The sequence below is a fragment of the Musca domestica genome, unplaced genomic scaffold (genome assembly GCF_030504385.1).
Source record: "Musca domestica strain aabys unplaced genomic scaffold, Musca_domestica.polishedcontigs.V.1.1 14, whole genome shotgun sequence".
Lineage (NCBI taxonomy): Eukaryota > Metazoa > Arthropoda > Insecta > Diptera > Muscidae > Musca > Musca domestica.
In genome coordinates, this window is record NW_026712192.1 from 9,302,040 (window position 1) to 9,316,563 (window position 14,524).

The 14,524-nt window shown below is 34.8% G+C and overlaps 1 protein-coding gene across 1 annotated transcript; it reads left to right on the plus strand.

The window, feature by feature from the left end:
• Positions 1-4,972: 4,972 nt before the first annotated feature.
• LOC101900897 (dentin sialophosphoprotein-like) lies at positions 4,973-9,518 on the plus strand. Its single transcript, XM_059119010.1, has 2 exons — positions 4,973-4,981; positions 8,580-9,518. Exons 1-2 carry the CDS (start codon positions 4,973-4,975, stop codon positions 9,516-9,518), a joined length of 948 nt encoding a protein of 315 aa, XP_058974993.1.
• Positions 9,519-14,524: the final 5,006 nt, after the last annotated feature.

Genomic DNA, 14,524 nt, shown 5'->3' on the forward strand with positions numbered 1-14,524 from the left:
TTGATTTTTATTTGGCGAAGTTAAATGAAAGTTTTATTTATGAGTTGGCTGGAGACCTCAAGAAATTAAGCGGCTAAGTTCAATATAGCCATTTATGTTGAAGTTTCAAAAAATAATTTACCTCATTATACCCTACACCACAAGGTGGTCAGGGTATTATGTCTTTGTGCATTTGTTTGTAACAGGCAAAAGGAAACGAGATAGACCCATAGTTCATTTTTATGATCTGCATAGAATCACTTTCTGAGTTGATTTATGCATGTCAGTCCATCTGTCCGTCCGTCCGTCCGTCCGTCCGTCTGTCCATGTATTCTTGTGAACAAAATGCAGGTCACATTTATTATCCGATTGAGATGAAATTTTCCAAAAACATTTGTTTGGCCCAAGGACGAACCCTATTGAAATTGGAGATAATCGGTCAAAATTTAGATATAGCTCCCATATATATCTTCGTCCGATTTGCTTTTTGTTGTGCACCAAACGTGTAATATCAGCCCGAATAGTATGGAAGTTTGCACATACAACCAAATTAGGCCTGAAAATAAGTATGCCAAATTTTACCGAAATCGGTTCAGATATAGCTATAGCTCCCATATATATTGTTCATCCGATTTGTTATTTTTGTCCTCCGCAGCCGTAATATGCACTCTGTAACAACAATATTTGGGGAAATATATCAAATGCAGCTCAGAAATACCTTTGCTAAATTTTATCGAGATCGGTTCAGATTTGGATATAGCTCCCATATATAACTTCGTCCGATTTACCATTTATTGTGCACCAAACGTCTAATATGCGATGGAATTTCGCACACACGACTGAATTTAGTCTAGAAGGTAGTATGCCAAATTTGGTGAATATCGGTTCAGATATAGTTATAGCTCCCATATATATTGTTCATCCGATTTATTGTATTTGTTACCCACAGCCGTAATATGCACTCCGTAACAACGATATTCAGGGAAATATATCAAATACAGCTAAGAAATATCTTTGCCAAATTTTATCGAGATCGGTTCAGATTTGGATATAGTTCCAATATATATTTTTATCCGATTTCAAATTAATTTCGCACCAAATGGGCAACACAAGTCCGAATTTAAAAGATACAAATGCTTCGGCATATTTAGTCCTTTGAATTTAAATTATAATTATAATCATAGCGTGTATGATTGAATTCTCCCATAAAAACTTTTAATTATTAAGTGGAGCCCAACTAAATTAGCAAAGTGGTGTAGGGTATCATAAAATCGGCCCCGCCCGAATTTAGGATATTCTTTACTGGTTTTCATATGGAATTCGCTCCTTGAAATATGAAGACTGATTGAACTATGAGAATGTTTAAAACTGTTTTATACCCTCCATCATATATAGTATGGAGGGTATATTAAGTTCATTACTTCGCTTGTAACTCATCGAAATAATAATTTTAGAACCTACAAAGTAAATATATTTTAGATCAGCGTAAAATTCTAAGCCGATTTAGCCCTGTCCATCTGTTCGTCAATTGTAATCAAGCTAGAGTGAAAACAAATTAAGGTTTAGCTCCTTACCCTTGCACATATCAGTTTTTTGTCTGCAGGCAAGTCGTGTTCGAAGATGGGCTATATGGGTGTACGATATCGCTTATTTTCCATATAACGGTACCTCCCATTATTCGGTATTTTGATGATTGTAGGCAAATTTTTCAATGGAATTGTGTGAAAATCCGCACAAGAAGTTCCTTCTGAGTACTTTACCCCTGAAAGAGAATTTTCTATATAGTTCGACGATATTGTATAGCCCCCATATAACGGTAACTCCCTATATTCGGTATTTTGATGATTTTAGCTACAGTTTTTAATTGAATTGTCTAAAAATCCATCCCAGAAGTTTTTTCTGAGCCCTTCACCCCCTGGAAGAGAAATTTCTATTTAGGTCCAAGATATCGTATAGTCCATATAGAATTCGTAATGAAAACTACAGTTTGTGACAGAAAACTGTCTATGCAGGTTCAGGTCTTCGTATAGGCCCCATATATCAGTATCTCCCTATATTCGGTATTTTGACGATTTTAGGTACAATATTCACCGAAACTGTTTGAAATTTCGTATTTGTAGTTCCTAATATGTACTACAGCCTGTGACAAAAGATTGCCTATGCAGGTCTAGGTCATCGTATAGCCCCGATATATCAGTACCTCCCTGTATTCGGTATTTTGATGATTTTAGATGCACTATTCACCCGACCTTTTTTCAATATTCGTATTTGAATATTTTAATGGCTTATGACAAAAGTTACCTATGCAGGTCCATGTCTTCGTATAGATCCCAATATAACGGCTATATCCAATAATGTTAAATATTAAACAAAATTTTTAACTTTTTTTAATTTTCCAAAATGGTTCCAAATGGCTGGGGACATTCAAAGTTCGGCCCGATTGAACTTACTGCTTTTTCCTTGTTTACCGTTAGCCAATGCAAGGGCATTGTGAACGTTTCTTAATAAAGTCATATCATAATCTGAACCGATTTCAATATAATTTAAATCTATTTTTTGACCAAATTCCGTCACGCCTTCCATATTTCATTTAAGTTCGAGATACATAGCGCATTTTCTCTAACAAATATACAAAATCGGCTGAAAATATATATAGGAAACTAGCTGAACCCGGTGCGCTTCGCTACCCCTGTTGATTTTATATGCATTCAAAATTTTATTTACGAACATATGTTGGATAAAGAAAAACAAATTTAAAAATTAAAAAAAAATAAATATTGCACTAATTTAATGCGTTAATAAACAAAATCATTACAAAAGCAGTAACATGACATGCATACACGAAGGATTTGTCCTTTGGATTTATTTATTTCATAGCAAATACCAAGCGTGCAGGAAACTGCAATTTTTTTAAGTTGAGTGGCATTTCTATTGCAATTAGTGAATTCGAGATAGCAACATACTTCGCCGTAATAAGCGTATTTCAAATAAATTGTTGTGTTGTTTTTTTAGTGTTAGCCTAAGGCGTTGTGGGTCAATGGTTCTTATTAAAATCATATCCCAGTCTGATCCGATTTAAATATAATTTTACAAAAATTACTTTTACACCAAACTCCGCCACACCTTTCATATTTCATTGAAATTGGTGCGTCAAATATGTGAAATCGGCCGAGAATATATATATGGGAGCTATATCCAAATCTTCACTAATTTCCAATTAATTTATCACATTTATTATTATAACCAAATTCCGCCACACATTCTGAATTTCATTGGAATCGGTCATATATATCGTGTTTGGTGCATAATATGTATGAAATCGGCCGAAATATATATGTTAGCTATATCCAAACCTCCACTGATTTCAATATAATTTGGCAATTTTTTTCTGGTGCCAGATTTTGTCTCTCTCGCTTTGGGTGCATAAAATATGTGAAATCGGCTGAGTATATAAATGGGAGCTATAATCACATCTGAGCGTATTTGAATATAATTTGTCAAATTTATTTTTGTACCAATTTTAGCCACTCATGCCGAATTTCGTTGGAATCGGAAATACGTATCGTGTTTTGTGAATCAAATATGTGAAATCGGCGGAAAATATATATGGGAGCTATATCCAAATCTGAACCGATTTTAATATAATTTGACTAATTTATTTTCTAATCAAAATCCCGTTACATATTCCAAATTTCTTTGGAATCGAACATACATATCGTATATGGTGCATAAAATACATGGAATCGGTCGAAAATATATATGAGAGCTATATCCAAATCTGAAACGATTTTAATATAATTTGACAAATGTATATTTGTTTTAATTTCCGCTACACATTCCAAATTTCATTCAAATTAGAGATACATAGCGTGTTTGGTGCATCAAATACATGAAATCGGTCAAAAATATATATGGGAGCTATATCCATCCATATCCATATATTTAATTTGAGAAATTCATTTTGGCTCCCAATTCCGTTACTTATTTTAAATTTCATTACAATTGGAAATACATGTCGTGTTTGGTCCACCAAATACATGAAATCGGCCGAAAATGTATATGGGAGCTATATCCAAATCTGAACCGATTTCAATATAATTTGGGAAATCAATTTTTTAGATAAAATCTACCACACGTTTCAAATTTCATTGAAATTGGGGATACATAGCGTGTTTCCTGCATAAAATGCTTGAAATCGGCCGAAAATATATATGGGAGCTTTATCCAAATCTGAACCGATTTCAATATAATTTGACAAATTAATTTTCGGATTAAATCCCGTCACACATTCCAAATTTCATTGGAATCGAACATTCATATTGTGTTTGAGGCATCAAATGAACGAAATCGGTGGAAAATATATATGGGAGCTATATCTAAATCTGAACCGATTACAATATAATTTGGCAAACATATTTTTGTTCCAAATTCCGTTATGTATTCCAAATTTGGAGACTGTATCTTCAACCAATCAATAGATATGTGCATATAAAATCTAAATTTTTGGGAGGTACCTCCGATTCTGATGCTATATCTCCAGTTCCAAGTGGAAATTCAAAAATGTATATAGCCTATGTTACTTTCAGGCGATATTGCAGTATATATGGAAATTTTCAGGAAAATCTATTCAGCGGTTTTCGAGTCCATAAATTACAAACAAACAAACAAACAAACAAACAAACATACAAACATTTTCCTCTTTTATAGATATAGAAGATATATCCAAACCTCAGCCGATTTCAATATTATTTGGAAAATTTGTTTTTGTACCAAATTTCACCACACATTCTGAATTTCATTGGAATCAGATATACATATCGTGTTTGTTGCATAAAATACATGAAATCATCCGAAATATATATGGGAGCTATATCTAAATATCAACAGATTTCAATATTATTTGACACTTATATTATTGTAGCAAATTCCGTGACTCATTCTGAATTTCATTGGAATCGAACATCGGCCGAAATTCGGCCGTTTTCAGTATAATATGGCGAATGTATTATACTCTACTATGTGTTGGGGGTAACTTTTGGCTTTTTTATGCTGATTTCGTTGACGAATATAGCCAAATATCGTAGACAAGCAAATTAAATATATGAGTGTAAAATTGGAGATACAGAGGAGATTCTTGCATTTGGATATAATCGCAAAGTTTTTAGGGGTTTAAATACCAAACCAAAAGCAGAAAAATTTTCCTGATCACACAATTGAAACCAATTGACACGTAATTTTGCATGAGAAGAGAGTTAAGGACATGGAAGAAGTCTAGCATTTTGGATGACCATTGGATTATATTTAGTTGTAACTAATAGCAAAACCGAGTGTGTAAATATTGATCAAAAAGCTAAGGGTAATATCGAAATCTTCCATATAGGATTTGAACTTCTACCATATTGTAGTGTTGTAGGATATCACATGGTCGGCCCCTTACGACTATAGTCTTGTATTACTTTTTTGAACCAAATTTCGTCTCTCAGTCAGAATTTCATTGGAATCGGACATACATATCGTGTTTGGTGCATCAGATATGTGAAATCGGCCGAAAATATATATGGAAACTATATCTAAATCTGGAAAATTTGGAAATATTCGGTAAAATTTGTCCAGCTGTTTTTGAGTCTTTAAATTACAAACAATCAAAAATTAGCTAATGTGGTTGACAACGAATGTATATAACTTCTTTTGGGAGGATTCAATAGGATCTATATAACATTAGCTCTATCTACTTTTACCAAATTTAGCATGCTTACTTCCATAGTCTTCCATTATCCATAAGATGATTGGTGCATCATTTTTTCCCTTGGAATTACACTTTTGCTAAGACACCGTCCGAATGTCAAATAATCTAATTATCAACGAAGTGTTAATTTAATACAAATGTTACTTGACATAAAGCATTTTAAGCTTTTAGTTATCAGAAAAAAAAAACAGGAAGTAAAACAAAGACATGAAGCATAAACACTGATAAAAGGGGAGGTGAGTGCGAAATCGGGATACACTACATCACAAGATTTGAACAGATATATTTTAAAATATTTATTGGATATTGGATTATACCGGACAAAGGAGGCGCCGAAATTCAGGTTATTTGGACTGATAGTAAGCATTTGATGCACAAATAACCCGAAATCGGTTGAAGATATATACAGAGAGAGAGATGAAAAAACTGCAACCAACTTCAGACTGTTATCATTTCTAAGCCACTCGTCCGACAGCTGTGAAAATTATTTCAGTGACAGCTCATTATATTGTTTACAAGCGTACAAAAGCATTTTGGTGAGCATTTTTCATAAAACTTTTGTGTCTTGTACCATCGCTCGTTACTGTGATACGGGTAGCGTAGCCCGACGTCAAGGAAGTGGACGGAAGAAAACAGCAACATCAACAGAAATGGTTCTAAAAGTAAAGAAGCGACTTGATCGGAACCCGCGTCGCAGTGACCTAAAGTTGGTTCGTGAGCTGAACTCATCACAATATTCCATTCGTCAAATATTGAAAAATGAGCTCGGGATGGAGCCATTTAAGTTCCAAAAAGTGCATGAACTTACACCGCAACAGAAAGAAAAGTAGACTCAAAACAGCTAAAGAGTTGCTTCGCTTGGCCGAAAGTGGTGAAATGCCGAATTTGGTTTTCTCCGATGAGAAAACATTCGTTGTCCAGCAGTTTGTAAACAAACAAAATGATATGAACCATCGGTTGGCCACCAGAACTCAAGCGCCGGCCATGGTGATGGTGTGGGCCGCCATAACAGCCGAAGGTAGCTCTCCGCTCTTATTAATCGACCGTGGCATCAGAATAAATTTCGAATATTAACGCGAAAATATTCTGGTGGGTGTATTAAAGCCTTGTGTACGCAATCATTTTGGCCGCAGACCTTGGAAGTTTCAACAGGACTCAGGACCATCGCACTCAGCACGCGCCACCCAAGAATGGTTACAAAATGAGGTTCCTTGCTTCATATTCAACACATAATGGCCCCCAAAATCTCCGGATACCAATCCGTTGGACTATTGTGTCTGGAGTATTTTGGAAAGCAAGGTTGGCACTAAAAATACCAAAGTGTCGATCAACTCAAGCAAGCGCTTCGCGGGAATGAGCCAAAATACCACAGAGCAACATTCGGGCAGCGTGTGACGGTTTCATTGGCCGTTTGAAGGCCATAATTCGTGCCAAAGGTGACCAATTCGAACAAATCTAAACTTATTCTAAAATTTTATGCTATTTCCGACATTTTTTGCGTTCATCCAATAAAATTAAAAAAACAAGTAAGCAAAGGCTATAGTCGTGCGTGGCCGACCATGTAATACCCTACAACACCATAATATGTTAGAAGCACCCTTATGTCCAAATCCATTAGCTAATAGAGCATTGCCCAAATTTTACCCTTAGCTTTTTGTCCAGGGGCATTTGCTCAATATTTACGCACTCGGTCTGTTGTTTTGCAAGAGGTTCCACTGTATTGCCAAATTTAGACAAATCTTCTCTACGATATTTGGCTATATTCGTCAACGAAATCAGCATAAAAAGCCAGAAGTTCGCCTTTTGTGTATTTTGCCTGTAAGTTATTTTCAGAGTTTCGGTAGAATGGAAATGTTGGTATTTTTTCACACAAAATTAGTGGTCCATTCAACCCGCTGTCCTAAACTCTAACTTCATGCAAGATTTCGTGTACTGTGTACTTTGGTTTCTATTTGTGACCTTTATAACGGCTGCAAAATCAGGAAAATTTTTAGTTGTTGGACCATTTTAACCCCTAAATATAGTGCGGACATCTTTAAAAACAATAGGCCTAGCCCTTCTGAGCCTAATCCTACCCTTATGAAAATTTTCGTGAGGATCGGACGATAATTGCAATCTGAATATAATAACCCCAACCTGTGTTGTAAGGTCAAAAAAATATTACAAAATATACACTTTAATATTATAAGTCAAATTTAAAAAATCGCATGCGATAAAAAATTTGAAAAAAAATTAAAAAATGTCACAAAATACTACAAAATCTATATTAACATCTTTTTTGGCATATTTTTCTGCGATTTTTTAGATTTTATACTTTTTATGTCAAAAAGGCATTCCGAATTGACAAAATTTGTCAAAATCGGTCCAGCCATTCTTGAGATATAAGCATTCTAACTAACATCCCCTTCCTTTGTATATACACATTGTATATATTTCGCTATATATAACCGATATATTTACTATCGGCATCTACATAAAATTCAGAGACAAGTCATTAACACTACTTCAATTTAAAAGAGAAATAACACAAATTACATTTTAAGAAAAGCTTTACATCGTCAGAATGTAGGCCAATTAAAATATGTTGAGAAAAAACAACGTAGGGTATCCATATGTATTTCGCATGTTGATATTTTGTCTTTGGCTGCAATTATCACTTCCCCAATGGAATAACCCATTGTCAGTTTCATAACGAAACAAATGCATTTTTAGGGTGTCTATAAATATAGAAAACATTGTGACCACAAGTTTAGTTCCATTCAGCAGAAGTGCAAAGCAGCTACCAACAATGGTAAGATATGATCTTTGAAGCAAATATAAGACATATAAAATAAATGTTTTTTTTTCCAAACAGAAACTGTTTATAGCTTTATTTCTGTATACGACAACTATAGCTATAGCAGATGTCAGCCTTTTAAATAAGGAATATTTGCCGCCGTTTCCGTATTTCAAAACCATCTATAAAACTGCGGATAGTTCTTCAATTTTTACCTCTGACTCTAGTTTCTTGGCCTCAGGAGCGAACTTTAATGGTGATTTTGAAAAATTAATTGATGTTGATGCACCGGCCATAGACTCGACTAAAACTGATTCAACTGATTCTACTGTTCATAATATACCATTAAGTTTCTCAACGAAATCCAATACAGATGACAGTGAATCATCATTGGAAACGGAAAATACAGCTGGCTCGACAGGGGAATCAAGTTTCTCCGTTTCATCAATATTGCCGGAACCAGGTTCATTTTTATCCAGATTATCTATTGGATCATCTGCATCAGGTTCATTAACACCAGTTACATCTGACGATATTTTATCTTTTTCGTCGAGTTCTTCAGTGCAAGAAGATACTAAAAATTCCGATGAAGTTACATTGTCGTCCAATACAGATTTATCTGAGGATACTAGTTTCTCCATTTCTTATGATTCGGGCTCACTCACATCCAGTATATTCACGGAATCATCTACAACAGAAGATCTTAATACGGATACATCAGCTACACATATTTCTAACGCAGTTACAACTTCATCATCCAGCTCTCCACTCCCGAAAGATGACTCAAACATTTCAGTAGCTTCTTCAACAACTGTTACGACGTCATCGGTCAATTCGACAAATGACAACTCATTGGACTTAGACAGCGATACTAATATTGATACTATTAGTGGTGATAAATCAGCTCCAGCTATTACAATTTCAACCAAATCATCTGATTCAGAATTAAATGATTCGTCTAGTAATTCCGATAAAGTTGGTACTGTTTATGCTGCTGGTGGTGGCTATATTTACTGATCCTTATAAATTGTCACATCCAATATTTGTGAATATGTATTTTCATAATAGCCCTCAAAATTTTCAAAAAAAAAATTAGTTTCAAAGTATCAGTCGATTTTGCCGCAACCTATTTCAGTTTGTAAAATATGTTTTGACTTATGTTTTCAAAAAAAAATTAGTTTCAAAGTATCAGTCGATTTTGCCGCAACCTATTTCAGTTTGTAAAATATGCTTTGACTTATGTTGATCCTTTATAACTCTAATAAAATTATTTGTATGTGCAAAATTTAAAGAAAATCAGACATCTAAAAACCATTTTTTTGGGCATAAATTTTAATCATAATTTTAACCTTTTGGGGGGCAGAGGTTCGGGAAGGAGTAAGCCCATAAAATCCATGTTCACATCAAATGTCTGGTTGACAGAAATATTTAGATATACCAAGTTTGAATAGAATCGATGACTTGTTTCGCAAGTTATGAAATATATAAATAGTTACAATTGTGACCGTTTGTGAGGAGGGTACCTGCAGGGGTAGGCCGATATCTATGATTTTCACACCAGATCTAGCGTTAATTTAAATATTAATAATATTGATGGCATGTGTGACATTTGAAGTGAATCAGATGCTTATTTCATATTTTATACGAGTTGTAATTATTCCAAATTTCGGTCCGTTGTGAGGGAGGTACTAGAAGGTGTAGTCCGATATATCCCATCTTTAAATCACATCTTGTGTTAACAAAAAAAATGGGATGTGTAAAATTTAAATAGAATCGAATGAATATTTCGTATTTTCTAAGAATTATAAATATTGGAATTCACAAAATTTGAACAAAATTGATGCGTTCTTGTTTTTTTTCTCTGAAAATTTTAGTCTTTTGTGGAGTAAGTACCAAAAGGAGTGGACCGATATATTCTATCTTCACACCGGGTCTAGTGTTAATATAAAACAAGTAAGCAAAGGCTACAGTCGAGCGGGGCCGACCGTTGAATACCCTACAACACTATAATAAACAAAACTATATAAAACTATATTCTTCAACGAAATCAGCATTAACGTAATAGTCGGAAGTGCGTCTTTCCTGTATTTGTGAAAGTCACTGGAATGGAAATTTTCGTATTTTGTCTACAAAAGTTGGCAAACTATTTCACACATTGAATATTTTTGGATGGCCATCCGAAACTGTATGGCTTTTGCAATGTGCGGTAACCCCCATTCAAATGTGCGCAAGGATCAGGCGATAATTACGACCTGCCGACAATTTTGCAGTTTTTTGGTCCATTTCAACCCCTAAATATATGGCGATCATCTCCAAAAAGAGTAGGCTTCTATTCTGACCCTCATCTTATCCCCATGCAAAATTTCGTAAGGATCGGGCCATAAATGATATCTGTATATGATATCCTAACTACTCAGTTTTGTTAGCTGTAGAAATATTACCAAATGTTTAATTATACCCTACAACACTATGTGTTGGGGGTATTATAAGTTTGATTGGGCCAGAATTTATGTAACACCTCGAAATATTGGTTTCCCATATAGGAAAGTATATATGGATCTTCCTAGCTCGCCGAGCTGAGTCGATCTAGCTATGTATGTCCGTCCGTCGGTCTGTCCGTCTGTCCGTCTGTCCATGTTAATTTGTAATCACTCTACAGGTCGCAATTATGGCCCGATCTTCACGAAATTTAAAATGTAAGTGGGGTTAATGTCAGAATAGAACCCTATTTCTTTTGAAGATGATCGCCAAATGTTTAGGGGTTGAAATGGACCAAATACTGAAAAAATGTCGGATTTTGCAGTAGCTATACTGGTTGCAATTATAGACCAATCGACGCGGAATTTCGCAAGTAGCTAGAGTTTAGGGCGGGGAAAAAGCCTACCAATTTGAAAAAATTCAAAATTGTTCATTAAACCGCGAATATTTTAAATCCCGGCGAAATCACAAAGCCATGACAAAGTTACTTCTGATCTTTACATTGATGTTAAGATCCAAAAAATCGAATATATAGCAAATATATGCGATATATATGTCTATCAAAGAAGATATGCTTGAAAGATCTCTTATATGTCGAGAACGGCTGAACTGATTTCGACAGTTCCCATTAATTCAGAATGGCCTCTTGGCAGGAAAGGAAACACGTCTAAAAAACGCATACAAATATCTCTCTAAAGATGAAAATATTGATTTTGTAATATTTTCTCATATTTTTTCCATTTTGTCATATTTTTGGCATAATTCATTTTGAATTAAACATTTGGTAATATTTCTACAGCTAACAAAACTAAGTAGTTAGGATATCAGGATATCATATACAGATCGCATTTATGGCCCGATCCTTACGAAATTTTGCATGGGGATAAGATGAGGGTCAGAATAGAAGTCTACTCTTTTTGGAAATGATCGCCATATATTTAGGGGTTGAAATGGACCAAAAAACTGCAAAATTGTCAGCAGGTCGTAATTATCGCCCGATCCTCAGGCACATTTGAATGGGGGTTACCGGACATTGCAAAAGCCAAGCAGTTTTGAATGGCCATCCAAAAATATTCAATGTGTGAAATAGTTTGCCAACTTTTGTAGAAAAAATACGAAAATGTCCATTACAGTGACTTCTTGGAGAATTCACAAATTCGTTAACGCTGATTTCGTTGAAGAATATAGTCAAATGTCTGTATTTCATATAGATGCGTTTCAGTCAAAAACCAATAATAAATGTTAATCTTTTGCCACTTCTGATAGATTATGGGTCTTTGGGAAATATTGGTTCCAGATCTAGGAAGACCATTTACGTGCAACATCTACCAATAAATAAATAGTTTAAGTTGCTATTATTCGAAAATTAGAGAACGAAACCTGATGGTTTTCTTTTATTATTTGTCACAATATCTTGTGGAATTCTTTCGAGTGTCTCGCCTATATAAACTGTATCGTTTATTGTAGTGTTGTAGGGTATTCAACGGTCGGCCCCGCTCGACTGTAGCCTTTGCTTACTTGTTCAAAATGAAAATATGCCAAAAATATGACAAAATTGAAAAAAAAAAAATGAGAAAAATGTTACAAAAGCAATATTTTCATCTTTATAGAGATATTTTTATGCGATTTTTTAGACGTTTTTTCTTTCCTGCCAAGAGGCCATTCTGAATTAATGAGAACTATCGAAATCAGTTCAGCCGTTCTCGACATATAAGAGATCTTTCAAGCATATCTCCTTTGATAGACATATATATCGCACATGTTTTGCTATATATCCGATTTGTTGGATAATAACATCAATGTAAAGGTCAGAAGTAACCTTGTGATGGCTTTGTGATTTCGCCGGGATTTAAAATATTCACGGTTTAATGAAAAATTTTGATTTTTTTCAACACAAAAGATATGGTCTATTTTACCCGCTAAATATTATCCGATGACCACCCAAATTAGTAGGCTTCTTCCCCGCCCTAAACTCTATCTACATGCGAAATTTCGATTGTCGATTGGTCTATAATTGCGACCTGTATAGCTACTACAAAATCCGACATTTTTTCAGTATTTGGTCCATTTCAACCCCTAAACATTTGGCGTTCATCTCCAAAAGCAATAGGGTTCTATTCTGGTCCAAGCCCCACCTACATTCTAAATTTCGTGAAGATCGGGCCATAATTACGACCTGTAGAGTGATTACAAATTAACATGAACAGACGGACAGACGGACGGACGGACATACATAGCTAGATCGACTCAGCTCGGCGAGCTAGGAAGATCCATAGATACTTTCCTATGTGGGAAACCAATATTTCGAGGTGTTACATAATTTTTGGCCCAATCAAACTTATAATACCCCCAACACATAGTGTTGTAGGGTATAAATATAAATATCTCCGAGTTAAAATTAGCTGTTAAAACGCATTATTCGAAAACTTTAAATGTCATGGATTTTTAAGAAAATATGTGTTCTAAATTAAAACCAGTAAAGAAAGTCTTAAAGTCGGGCGAGGCCGACTTTATGATATCCTACAACACTTTGCATATCAAGTAGAGCTTCACATAACAAATAAAAGTTTTAATGGGAAATTTTAACAATTTGGTGCACAATTAACTTGAAATCGGATAGGTATATATAAGAGCTATATCTAAATCTGAACCGATCTCGATAAAATTTGGCAAAGGTATTTCTGAGTTGTATTTGATATTTTTCTCCAAATACCGTTACTACGGTGTCCATTTTACGGCTATGTAATTCCACAAATCGGATGAACAATATGTATGGGAGCTATAGCTATATCTGAACCAATCTTCACCAAATTTGACATACTAGCTTCTAGACTCAATTCGGTCGTAAGTACCAAATTCCATTTGGGCTAATTTTAGACGCTAGGTGCACTATAAAAGGTAAATCTCACGAAGTTGTATATGGGAGCTATATCCAAATCTGAACCGATCTCGATAAAAGGTATTTCTGAGCTGTATTTGATATATTTTCCCAAATATTGTTGTTATAGAGTTCATATTACGGCTGCGGAGGTCAAAAATAACAAATCGGATGAACAATATATATGGGAGCTATGGCTATATCTGAGCCGATTTCGATCAAATTTGGCATACTTATTTTTAGGCCTAATTTGGTTGTGTGCAAAATTCCATACTATTCGGGCTGATATTACACGTTTGGTACACAATAAAAGGCAAATCGGACGAAGATATATTTGGGAGCTATATCTAAATTTTTACCGATTATCTCCAATTTCAATAGGGTTCGTCCTTGGGCCAAACAAATGATTTGTGAACTGTACTTTGTTTACAAAAATACATGGACAGACGGACGGACATGCATAAATCGACTCAGAATGAGATTTTATGCAGATCACCTGTTACAAACAAATGCACAAGGACATAATACCCTGTCCTCCTTGTGTTGTAGGGTATAAAAACAAGTAAGCAAATCCTATGGTCGTGGACCGACCGTGTGATACCCTACAACACCACAATATGTTGTAAGGCTCCTTATATTCAAATCCATTTTGGAAGATTTTGTTTTT